Source organism: Myotis yumanensis, unplaced genomic scaffold (assembly GCF_028538775.1).
Source record: "Myotis yumanensis isolate MYYU_CA2020_CCGP unplaced genomic scaffold, mMyoYum1.0.hap1 SCAF_2, whole genome shotgun sequence".
NCBI lineage: Eukaryota > Metazoa > Chordata > Mammalia > Chiroptera > Vespertilionidae > Myotis > Myotis yumanensis.
The window spans coordinates 50,654,214-50,667,304 of NW_027223753.1; the positions used below are offsets into that span (position 1 = coordinate 50,654,214).

The 13,091-nt window shown below is 37.9% G+C and overlaps 1 protein-coding gene across 9 annotated transcripts in view; it reads left to right on the forward strand.

Annotated features, from left to right (window-relative positions):
- LRRC7 (leucine rich repeat containing 7) overlaps positions 1-13,091 on the forward strand; it is a 493,923-nt gene that overhangs the window by 334,911 nt on the left and 145,921 nt on the right. For all 9 annotated transcript variants that reach the window (XM_070405356.1, XM_070405358.1, XM_070405365.1 and 6 more), the window contains exon 9: positions 11,671-11,745. In XM_070405356.1, coding sequence (XP_070261457.1) covers positions 11,671-11,745 — 75 coding nt within the window. The remainder of the gene's footprint in view (positions 1-11,670; positions 11,746-13,091) is intronic.

A 13,091-nucleotide genomic window follows, 5' to 3' on the forward strand; every position in this document is an offset into this window, starting at 1 on the left:
TTGGTTCATGGGTCAATGTTCAACAACTAAGCAACACCAGCTGGGCAACATTTTCATATCATTTTAGATACTAGTTTAGTCATTTAATGTATCGTCTCTCCCTCTCAACATCATGTAGATTTTTTTCCTTTGTGCCATCAATATATTCATCTAAGTATTTAAACAGAATATATTACACTCATGTTCATATTAAAATATTCATAAGAGCTTATGGCTGAAAGTATTTTAATTAATTATAAATTAATCACATTTCCCCAGCAGTGCATTTTATTAACTCTCCCTAAGAATATCTATTTTTATTCAATAATTTCTAAATTGTAAAAATATTTTTCCTAAATATCACTCAATTGGAATAATTAAATTTAAAACATAGTTAGAATTTTATGAACTTTTTAGTGGCATCAGCATCTGAAATAAAATTGAGAAACATGAAACTAATGTAAACTGGAAACAGACTCAGACCCTATGGAGCTAACCTTTTCCTCACCAAAAAATTAACTGAGGAAATTAAACAGTCCCAAGGCATGTAAGACAGGACAATTGAGAGAATTAGCAAGAAGCTTGCCATCAAGAGCTGAACAATTTTAGTCATCTAATTTTGTGCATCAGAAAGAGTTTCAATTGTGTACTATAAAATTAATGAATAAAAGATTTCCCAGTTGTGAGAGCTAACGGGCTAGTAATAAGCCAAGTATATTATTAAATGAAAGATTTCAAGAAAAATGAGAGAAAGTTTCTTAAAATGTCATCATAATTCCTTGGCAAATTGCATACTCCAAAAGTTATTAAACAAAGATGATAAAACTAAAGGGAAATAAAAAATAATACTTTGAATTGTGATCTCACATTTTAGAAAAAATATAACTGGAATATCTCAGTGAATATCATGTCACTTTAGTGAGAGAATATAATTTTTAAAATTTACATTGGCTATTTTACATTTACTGATTTGAGAAAACACCTTTAAGTTTATTTGTATATATTTTGAGACAGGTTCCAACCTGTTGCCTTCCAGTTTTGTGTAGTCTCTGGGAATCAAAAGTTTTTTTAATGATATCTGCCAGATAATCTCATCAATTTTAAGATACTTTAAAGTTCTCTTTTTAAAACTTAAAGTTCCCTAGATTAATGTTGACAAAATTAGACAGAAGTCAGATATTATGATTTTTATACTTAACATTTCTCTTAACATCATTGGAAGAAAAATTTAATAGGTATATACATAAATATAATCTAACTATTATCAAAAGTAGTGGAATAAAAGTAGCACATATGTCAAATCAATAGGACAGCCTAAGATTGCATATACATGGCACAAGTTACAGAAATTTGTTGTAGTCATGCAAAATATATGTTCTATTTATGTTAATACTGATGTAACTATTTTCATAACTCATTTCAACTAATCAAAGTAAGACTCCTTCAAAAAGAATTCTAAGTAGTTAGGTGTCAATTTGAAGAAAAGACACTGAGATGTTCTCTCATTTTTTCTGGTTATTAAATGTAGTGCCTACATACTATAGGAAATTTGGGAAACAGAAAAAATGCAAAAAGAAGAAAATTAAAATCAATCATAATTTCACCACTGAGATTTTTTAAAATTAATGTTTTGATATAGTTTCTCCTGATTTTTTCTAACTTTTTAAAGTAAATATAAATATAAAAATATTTTTATAAAATATGAAAATTTTAAATATATCAAACACCTACTAACCAAAATGAACAAATGTTAATTATTTTCATATTTGAGTTAGATTTTTTAATTAAAGATGTAAAACACTGTAGCTCAATGAGAAGTCATCTGTCCTCCCTCCTAATCTTATTCCAATCCCTCCCTCCTAGTCTGATTTCAATCCCAGAGCAATTACTACTTTGAATTTGGTGTGCATCTATTCCACATATCACTATTTTCTACTGCAAAAATATGTTTTGTAAATACATAGCAATGAATTGTCAATAACTGCTTTTTCAGTCAATAGTGTTTGCAAGATGTATCCATCTTCATAAAAATATAAATAATTTATTTTTATTGTTGCATACTATACCAATATATGACTTCATTATTATTTGGTTATCTATTCCTTATGCTGTTGTTTATTTGGATCATAACCAAATTTTTATTTTTATTAATTATTCTACAATGAAATATTTCTACAATAAGATTTTTCTATATTTCAGATCATTTTAGTAGGACAGTTGCCTAAAAGTAGATATGAATGTTTTCAAGACCTGAGAAGCATATTTGAAAATTTTTTCCTTAAAGATAACACTAATTTATATTCCCCAAAGTAGTTTACGTGAGTGCTTAGCTCACCAGCATTAAATACAACAAGCCATTCTTGAGTTAATTCATTCATTTTTAATGGAAACAATTGACTTTGGGATGAAATTAAGTAGCATGAAAAAGGCAATTTATGTGTTAGGTTGGGTGTAAGCCATTTAGTTTAATTCCAAGATCCACTTTAATACGGTCTATTAATCATGAAATGCCATTTCATCATCTTTAAGTTGTGGTTTTTGTTTCAGAAAGGTTATATATTGATCTGCTAAATATATTTCATCTCTGCTATTATTAGGAAGTTGCTGAAATTTCTTCTGTGGTACATTTTATTTTAATATCCAGTAATAAGAATATTATCTTTTTTTAAAAGCCAGCATATGATTTACTTTATTTATAAGGTATTTGTGATCACCAGCATTCTTTATTATTTCAGGACTAGAGGCCCAGTGCATGAAATGTTTCCACTCTGGGAAGGGTTCTTTCAGCCCAATGTGTGCCTTCTCACACTCCAGGAGCCCCATGATCCATCACCCCCACAGAGGGAGGCTCCGCCCACCTGCCACAGTCCGCCGGTTGGTGGCCTGGGCCTCTCTTTTTGGGGCAATCATAGAGCCCCCCAATTGATCGATTGCCCTGCTGGCCTGTGGCCTGGGCCTCCCTCTTCAGGGCAATCATGGGGCGATGGACAGGCCCCGACCAATTGCATCACACCCACCTTGGCTGGCCTGGCACCAGTGAATGTCATAGTGTGGTTGTCCAGATGGTCGTCCTGACAGTCATTCTGCTGTTCAGTTGTTTGATCGATTTGCATATTATCCTTTTATTATTATAGATTTCAATTGTAAGCTGTAATATGATGGCATCTTTGAAGCCAGGAGACCTGAGAAACAATCCTAGCTGTAGTTTTACAAACTTTATCAAATCATTCTCATTTTCCCCAGGAAATACTGATCAGACTCTTCATTCATAAAGTGGAATGATTATTACCTTATTATGGTATAAAATAAATCCAAATGAGAAATTTTGAAATAAAGTAGAAACATAGGTTAGCATTAGTTATCCCTTTTCAAGTAGTCATAGGTGCATTGGGTCCCCAGTAGAGCCCAGTGTTAGAGATATTTTAGAGGAACAAATGTTCAGCTATATCTGCCACTTTGTCTGACACAGCCAAGGAAGCAAGTTACACAGTACATCAAAGGCTACCCAAATCATTAGAGATCATGCCAAACCTTATGTTCCCACTGCATCCTCTTCTGCCCACACACACAGACTTCATGCTACATTGGCTTACAACCTGAATTTTGTCAATGCCTGGAATCCCTTCAGAAATCTTAAACTCCTAACTTCTGTTCTCTCCTAGTTTTTTTTTAATTTGTCTCATTCTTTCAATCTCTCATTCCTACTAGTCTTCTTTGACCTCATGAAAAACTGAATTATCTTGTTTTTTCTGTTTTTTCCCCCTAGACTGTCAGTCTCCCAGCTGGCCCCCCAAAGAGTTAAAATAATTATCATTCATGGAGCTATTTTGATTGTCTTTGGCTTCCTCTTTAATTCCCCTTAAATGACTCAGTATATACCATGGTCCCCAAGTGTTATATGTATCAAAATTCTTGCCCCTTTCTGCTTAACAAATCTTCTTAATCCCTACTTCATCAAGAAAATTTGAGCCTGGTCAGCATGGCTCAGTGGTTGAGCATCGACCTATGAACCAGGAGGACAAGGTTGGATTCTTAGCCGGGTCAGGTTGCAGGCTCGACCTCTAGTGGGGCACATGCAGGAGGCAACTGATCAATGATTCTCTCTCATCATTGATGTTTCTCTCTCTCTCTCTCTCTCTTCCTCTCTCTTCCTCTCTGAAATCAATTTAAAAATATAGTTATGTTGTTTTATTTTAAAAGAAAATTTGAGGCCTTCAGACATGCTCTCTCTCAACTTCAGCCCCCTCCCATACAAAATGCCCATCTACATCCACACCATCCTTACCATCTTCCCTTGAACTTCAGGTGTATCACTTCTTACAAGGCCAGCACCTTCTCTTGTGCTGTCAGTCTCATCTTTTTTTCTTGTTTTTCAGAATTTACTCCATTAATTTTATACTATTTTATGTCTTTAATCTTTCTCTCTTTGCTAGTGTTTTTCTATCAACTTTCTTTTCCCTTGACTTCCTCAATTTCTTTCTAGCCCCTCAACTTTTCTCTTCTCATCCAAACTTTACAAATAATATTCTATCTACGTTGTGCCCATTTATTTGCCTCATCTTCAACTCTACATAATATGGTTATAGCATGAAACAGTTATCACTAAGGTTACCAGTGTCCTACTATTTCCAAAACTGAGTGGACATCTTCAGTCTTTTTTTTTTCACTGGACACCTCTCCTTGGTTTATGACACTCCTGTTCACTTTCTTATTCTTAACCCAACTCTATTTGTTAGATTCTAGTAACCCCTTACTCTCCTGGACTCCATAACTTTTTGCCTTTTTCTATAGGTTGCTCTTCCTGTTTTCAGCTCTCAAGTGTTAATGTTCCCTAGAGTTTATTTCTCAGTGAACTACATTTCTGATACCCTTCACATTCCCCTTAGGGAATTTGTCCACAGGGTTTCCATTTCCACAAAATAATGTCATATCCTTAACTCAGACTTATTCTCTAAGCTTCAGATTTTAGCCAAATGATTCCTTGACATCTCTATCCATGTCTCACATAAACCTAAAGCTAATCATGATTTGAATTGAATTCAGTCTCTCCCACATATCTGCTTCTACCTCAATATTTTGCATGTTCATTTTGTTGGCACCACCCCATGCTGGGAAGCTAGAAGACATACATGACCTACTCTTTCATTCCCATATCCCGTCACCAAGTCCAACAGTTTTCATCTTCTAAATGTTTCCTGAACCCAACTTTTTCTCTTTATTCATCATCTCTTTCATTATTAGCCCTAGTAAGTTTTGGGTGTTTTTTTTTCCTTTCCTTTTTTCCACTAGAATAAAGTGATATATATATACATATGTTACCTATCTGCCAAAATCACTTCCTAATAAACATCTTTTAGTGGTGTTCCTTTACCCATACAACAGAGTCCTATCTCCCTAACAAAACACGAGGCTTCCATAGACTCTATCTGTAAACGTGGGGAATTGTAATCATTCTTTTGACATTGTTTCTTAAATGCTGAGTCTGACTACTATGTAGCTTGTAGATAAATAGCATGTTTGCATAAGAATCCTAGGAACTAACTTCAAAATATACAGATTCTGACATTCAGTCATCCCAGTTCCAGGAGATTTGCTGACCTTTGACCCTAAAACCAGGATGACAAAAACCAGTATAACACACACCAGACCATCACTTAGCCTCTAAGATCTAAGTGACAGTGGGAATATTTTCCTACACAGAGAAATTTCCCACGTGTGCTCATGCCTCTGATTCCACAGTAGAGTGCCATGCTCTGACTTTAGGTTTTGATCCTTGTTATAAAGGAAATTTATCCCAGGAATAGTCCCACATTCTATTGCAATTGCTGGCTAAAGGCATCCCATAATATCTCCCCAGTTGTCCTGGAAGTCTCGGAAGATCTTTTAATGTGTCACAGACGTATGCATAACTCCTACTGATCCACAATTGCCAATATTCTAATCATAACATTAATACAATTCCACTCTTTTCCACTAGTACACTGTAAAATACACTGGCTTTCTTAAGTCTCAAGTTTTATTAAACTGTAGTTGTGTCTTATTTCAGGGATAATTCTTTCAGTTGGAAGAGATAAAAAATCTGATTTCAGGTATGGCTTAATTTCAGACTAATATGATGTCATCAGGATCCATCTTTTAATTCAAACAGGCTCTCCCCTTACTTCATGCTGGAAGCTCCAGGGCTGTACCCTTCCAGTTTTGAATCCAGCAGGGAAAACCAAATGTCTTTTCAAAGAAGGCCCATTCAAAGAATTATCTGCTCTGAAGGGATCATGTTCCCATCTTTGAGCCAATCCCTGGTGTCAGGTGAATATGCACTAATTAGCTTAGGATTTAGCCACTCCTCTGGAACAGTAAAAAGGAATTAACTCCAAGGGAAGCAGGCAGCCTTACAGTTGGGGAACGGATCATTTCTAAAGAGAAATCAGGAAAATGTCATCACAAATCAAGAAATGATGCTGGCAGCAATAGCAACCTCTGTCCTCTCTATTCAGCCTGCTTCCCAGGAGAGAGAATTTAGAGACAGCTTTTTTAGGTAATTAAAGTGTTTTCTTATGTGCCATGTGTTACACCTTGGTTATATTCTCTCTCTCCTTTTTCTGAACTTCTCTACATCATTCTTTCCTCCCATATGCTACCTTGTGTTCTCGTTATTTATATACATTCGTCTCCCCAATTAAATTATTAGCTATGTCAAGGCAGGAACAAAGTTTGAATAACTGTGGATTCTGATTTGTACCTTTCTTATAGTAGGCATCTCCACAACAAATAATTATTTGTTGATAAATGAAAAGATAAGAAATGAGTGGGTCTTGGTGTGATCCTCTTTGGATTTTTCTTGTTTGGGACTCTGTGCTTCCTGGACTTGTAAGTCTATTTCTTTCACCAGGTAGGGGAAGTTTTCTGCCATTATTTCTTTAAATAGGTTTTCAATATCTTGCTCTCTCTCTTCTTCTGGCACCCCCATAATTCGGATGTTGGTACACTTGAAGTTGTCCCAGAGGCCCCTTTCAATATTTTCATATTTTGGATTATTTTTTCTTTTTGCTCTTCTGGTTGGGTATTTTTTGCTTCCTTGTATTTCAAATCATTGATTTGATTCTCGGGATCCTCTAGTCTACTGTTGAATATCTATCTGTATATTGTTCTTTATTTCAGTCAGTGTATGCTTAATTTCTGACTGGTCCACACCAAAACACATCATAATAAAAATGCAAAGGGCAAAAGACAAAGAGAGAACCTTAAAAGCAGCAAGAGAAAAACAGTTAGTTACCTACAAGGAAGTGTCCATACAACTGTCAGCTGATTTCTTAACAGAAACTATGCAGGCCAGAAGGGAGTGGCAAGAAATATTCAAAGTGATGAATAGCAAGAACCTACAACCAAGATTACTCTACCCAGCAAAGCTATTATTTAGAATTGAAGGTCAGATAAAGAGCTTCACAGATAAGAAAAAGTTAAAGGAGTTCATCACCACCAAACCAGTATTATATGAAATGCTGAAGGGTATTTTTGAAGAAGAAGAAGAAGAAGAAGAAGAAGAAGGAGGAGGAGGAGGAGGAGGAGGAGGAGGAGGAGGAGGAGGAGGAAAAGATAAAAAATATGAACAACAAAGTGACAACAAATACATATCTATCAATAATTGAATCTAAAAATCAAATGAATAAAAAATCTAATGAACAGAAAAACCTAGACTGAGAGAAACCAAGATGGTGGCATAGGTAAACACCTGAAATTGCTGCCTCACACAACCACTTCAAAAATACAACTAAAAGACAAAACGGACATCATCCAGAACCACAGGAAGGCTGGCTGAGTGGAAATTCTACAACTAGAAGGAAAGAGAAAAATACACTGAGACTCAGAGGAGGTGCGGAAGTAAAGTGCAGAGGTAAGGAGACCCATGCGGAAAGAGCTGGCAACTGTGGACACGGTTGTCTTTTTTAATTGGGAGGGAATCTCAAGCTCCTGACTGCTCTGAACTTCAGTTCTGGGTGAGTCTCTGGGGACCCAGACTCATATGGGGAGAAACTGGACTGTCTGGCATCGGGCGGAACTCAAAGGCGGCTTTCTCTCAGAGGTGCTTGCAGAGATTACCACAGGACACTGAGACCCGGGGTCTCTTAGGGCAGGGCTGAGGATCAACCATAGCTGTTTGCTCCTCCCTGTTGATTCCCTGAGACCCTGCCCCACCCAAGCTGTGTGCAGAGGCTTTTGCATAGGAATGGCCTGGCCCTTTGCAATCTAAAATTACCTAACAAACTGCAGCTGGGTCAGATAGACCCAGAACATCCAAAAGAAGGCCCAAGGACCCACAGCAGCTTGCATTACTTCACAGCTGGGCCTCATCTGGGCACCTCCAAACCCCAAACAAAGAAGAGGAATCTTCAGATCTCTCCATAGCTCCTGCTGGGTAGCCTCAGGCAGAGGCTAAATTAGCATCTCCTTAGAGATCCAAGAGCCAGTGTACCCAGTGGTCAGAGTGGGACTATCCAGATTACAACTCCTCAGATCCATAAGGGACACACTCAGGGGGCAGACTCAATGAGCACCAAAGCCCCACTGAAGCAAGTCTTGCCCCATAAGGGTGTCTTCAGCACAGAAGTTCTCCTACCGTAGACACAGCTGATTCTCACAGGCAATTGGCCTAGAGGTCAATTCCTCCCAGTAATACCTACAACAATTAAGGCTTAACAACAACAAGACTGTGCACAAAGCCCACAAAGGGGTGCACCAAGAGTGTCTACCTCAGGTAATTGGGGAGGCTGAGCCACTGGGCCCTATAGGACACCGAGCACAGAAAGCCACTCTATCAACACAGGGAAGCAGCCAAAATGTGGAGACAAAGAAACAGGTCACAAATGACAGAAATGGAGGAAAGCAAACTACTGGATATGGAGTTCAAAACCACACTTCTAAGGTTTTTCAAGAATTTTCTAGAAACCGCCGATAAATTTAGTGAGACCCTCAAGAAATCTAGTGAGACCCTCAAGGATACGAAAAAGGACCAACTAGAAATTAAGCATACACTGACTGAAATAAAGAATATTATACAGAGATCCAACAGCAGACCAAAGGATCCCAAGAATCAAGTGAAAGATTTGAAATATGAAGAAGCAAAAAACACCCAACCGGAAAAACAAAAAGAAAAAAGAATCCAAAAATATGAAGATAGTGTAAGGAGGCTCTTGGACAACTTCAAGCATACCAGAATCTGAATTATGGGGGTGCCAGAAGAAGAGAGAGAGCAAGATATTGAAAATCTATTTGAAGAAATAATGACAGAAAACTTCCTTTACCTGGTGAAAGAAATAGACTTACAAGTCCAGGATGCACAGAGAACCCCAAACAAAAGGAATCCAAAGAGGACCACACCAAGACACATCATAATTAAAATGCCAAGAGCAAAAGACAAAGAGAGAATCTTAAAAGCAGCAAGAGAAAAACAGCTAGTTACCTACAAGGGAGTACCCATACGACTGTCAGCTGATTTCTCAATAGAAACTATGCAGGCCAGAAGGGAGTGGCAAGAAATATTCAAAGTGATGAATAGCAAGAACCTACAACCAAGATTACTTTATCCAGCAAAGCTATCATTCAGAATTGAAGGTCAGATAAAGAGCTTCTCAGATAAGAAAAAGCTAAAGGAGTTCATCACCACCAAACCAGTATTATATGAAATGCTGAAAGTTATCCTTTAAGAAGAGGAAGAAGAAGAAAAAGTTAAAGATAAAAATTATTAATAACAAATACATATTTATCAATAAGTGAATCTAAAAATCAAGTGAATAAATAATCTGATGAACAGAATAAACTGGTGAATATAATAGAATCAGGGGCATAGAAAGGGAGTGGACTGACAATTCTTGGGGGGAAAGGGGTGTGGGGGTGTGGGAAGAGACTGGGAAAAAATCATACACCTATGGATGAGGACAGTGGGGGGATTGAGATAAGGGCAGAAGGTGGGGTGGGAACCAGGTGGAGGGGAGCTATGGGGGGAAAAAAGAGGAACAACTGTAATAATCTGAACAATAAAGATTTAATTTTTAAAAAATCTAATGAACAGAATAAACTGGTGGATGGAATAGAATCAGGGGCATGGAAATGGAACAGACTGATGATTCTCAGAGAGAAGTGGGTGTGGGAAATGATTAGTCAAAGATCTTATATGCATGTAGGCAATACCTATGGACACAGACAATAGGGTGACGAGGGCCTGGGGTGGGGTGGGAACCTGGTGGAGGGGAGTTATGGGGGGAAAAAAGAGGAACATCTGTAATAATCTCAACAATAAAGATTAATTTTAAAAAATGAGTGGGTCTTATTCATATTGTCATCATCTCATGGTAATGTAATTCCTGGAGGGGGGTATATAAGGCACTAACACATATGATAAAAACCTACTGTGTGTCAGGTACTGTGGCAAACAATAGGGATATGAGGTTGTAATGATTAAAAAACAAACATTGTTCTGCCCTTCAAAAGCTTATCTATATATATAAAATCCCAGCGACTGGACTGGCAGAACAACTGGAACAACCAATGGCTATGATGCGCACTGAGGCAGCCAACCAGCCTGATCTGTGCCCCGATCCCCGCCCCCTGGCCGACCCTGCTCCCAATTAGCCCCCAACACCCCAATTGAGGGCAGGGCTAGCCAGCCAACTTCCCACAGCCCCTCCCCTTGGCCGGCACCACACCCTGCCGCCCCCCACCCAATCAGGAGCCAACCGCTCATGACCCCTCCCCCCGCCAGCCTGGCCCAATGGGCCCCCATCAGGGTGGGACACCAGACCCCACCTGTGCACAAATTCATGCAACAGGCCTCTAGTACTCTAATAAAGAAATAATGCACTTATTGAATAGAGTGTAATAAATGCTCCAAATGATAATTATAGGGTGTTAAAGGAGAATACATTTTTATTTTTTTTTAGAATTCAGGTAAGCAGTTTGCTTAAATAAAAAATGCAATTGTCGCCGAAACTGGTTTGGCTCAGTGGATAGAGCGTTGGCCTGCGGACTGAAAGGTCCCAGGTTCGATTCCGGTCAAGGGCATGTACCTGGGTTGCGGGCACATCCCCAGTAGGAGATGTGCAGGAGGCAGCTGGTCGATGTTTCTCTCTCATCGATGTTTCTGACTCTCTATCTCTCTCCCTTCCTCTCTGTAAAAAATCAATAAAATATATTTTTAAAAAAATGCAATTGTCTGTGTATTAAGAACTAGAATGTGAGCCCAGCCAGTGTGGCTAAGTGGTTGAACATCAGCCTATGAACCAGGAGATCACGGTTCGATTCCCAGTCAGGGCACCTGTCTGAGTTGTAAGCCCAATCCTAGCAGGCGACTCTCATCATTTTCTCTCTCCCTCTCCCTGAAATCAATAAAAAAAATTAAAAAAAAAAGAGCTAGTATGTGAAACACACAACTTTCCTGGGTAGAGGAGGCAATTTCATACTGATACCCAGCAGCATGTTTTTTAAAGGTTGTTCTGATTGTTTTCAGATTAATTCTAGGTTGGCTAACTCGGGGACCACCAGTTTTGCTAAAGGTTTGTTAAATTTGGAATTTCTTAGAGGATTAACATTAGATTCCCAAATACAAGTTCCAGACCAAGAAATTATATCTTATACTGTAATAAGAAAAGACTAATTTGGTTTCTTCTCCTCTTTCCTTTCTCCCCACTTCTCTCCCAGCCTGAAGTTCTGGATCAAATACAAAATTTAAGGGAGTTGTGGATGGATAATAATGCATTGCAAGTGCTACCTGGGGTATGTAAGTTTTTGTTATACCATGTAGTCCAGCATCTGTGTTATATACTAACTGCAATTGAAGATACTCTTAAATCTCAGTGTTTGCATTTCAAAGCAGTAACACATTTGTTAGGAGTGTTCAGTTACCAAGTGTTTCTCAGTAACTTGTTTTTGAGTATTTCATGTACCCTTCGTGGCTGTTACAGGTATGTAAAATGTACGAAAGACTTCTCTTGTTCTCTTAGCAGCATATTTGTCATCTCTTTCTGCATGTGTTATTTTTAAATTTTATATTGTTATATTGTAAAAACAGGAATGCCATCTGCAATACCAACTCTTTGTTTTGTGCAATCACCCTTATTCTTCTCGGTGATTAGATAATGGTTTCTGATCATATTGTTAGATCTCTTCCACAAAATAAAAAAATCTTTCTTAGTTCAGGTGATATTTAGTAAAACCCATTTGAATTTTTTTAAAATGGCAAGGATTATACGGTGTAACAACAGAAAGTAAAATTATAGTCAAATTTTTCCCTCGATTAATGGGCTGTCCAGTGTCTCCTGAGCAGATTTGCCAATCAACTCATTTAGTGTGACTATTCCTTCTCTTTCCATCCAGTGAAAGAATGACTTTCCATAAAACATTGCCTCTGCCTATCACAAGGCATACATTCAAACAAGCATATGTAGGCCGGCCAGCGTGGCTCAGTGGTTGAGCATCCACCTATGAACCAGGAGGTCACAGTTTTCTGATAACTGATCAGGGCACATGCCTGGGCTGCAGGCTCAATCCCCAAGTGTGCAGAAGGCAGCCAATCAATGATTCTCTCTCATCATTGATGTTTCAATCTCTCCCCCCACACACACTTCCTCTCTAAAATCAACAAAAATATATTTTTAAAATAAGCATGTGTACACACACACAGCAACCACAAGGCTCCCAGTGGTGATAGCCAATTCCAAACTTCCTCCATTAGGCTAATTAGCCAGGGCAGAAGATTCATAATCCTTCTTCCACCACTGAGATTTAGCTGCACGTTCCCGAAGCCAATTTTATTCCTCTTTTGAATTGACATTGAAAATTTCTTTAAATGATTACAAAAGCAACAGGAACAAGAAGCTTATTCTCTTTTGAACAAGCCTGAGACCACATAAAGGAGAAAATCTGGCAAAAGATTAGGGGGAAAATGCTTTCTTTTCTTATCGAAAAAATACATTTCTGCCATCATCGCAGACACAAACCAAAAAAGCATGCATATCTTCTATTTATTGAGCTATTCAAAAACCATTTACAAATACACCCGTCTGAACCAGAAACCATCCTAATGTCAAGGTTACAAAGATAATATATTCAATGATCTTGAA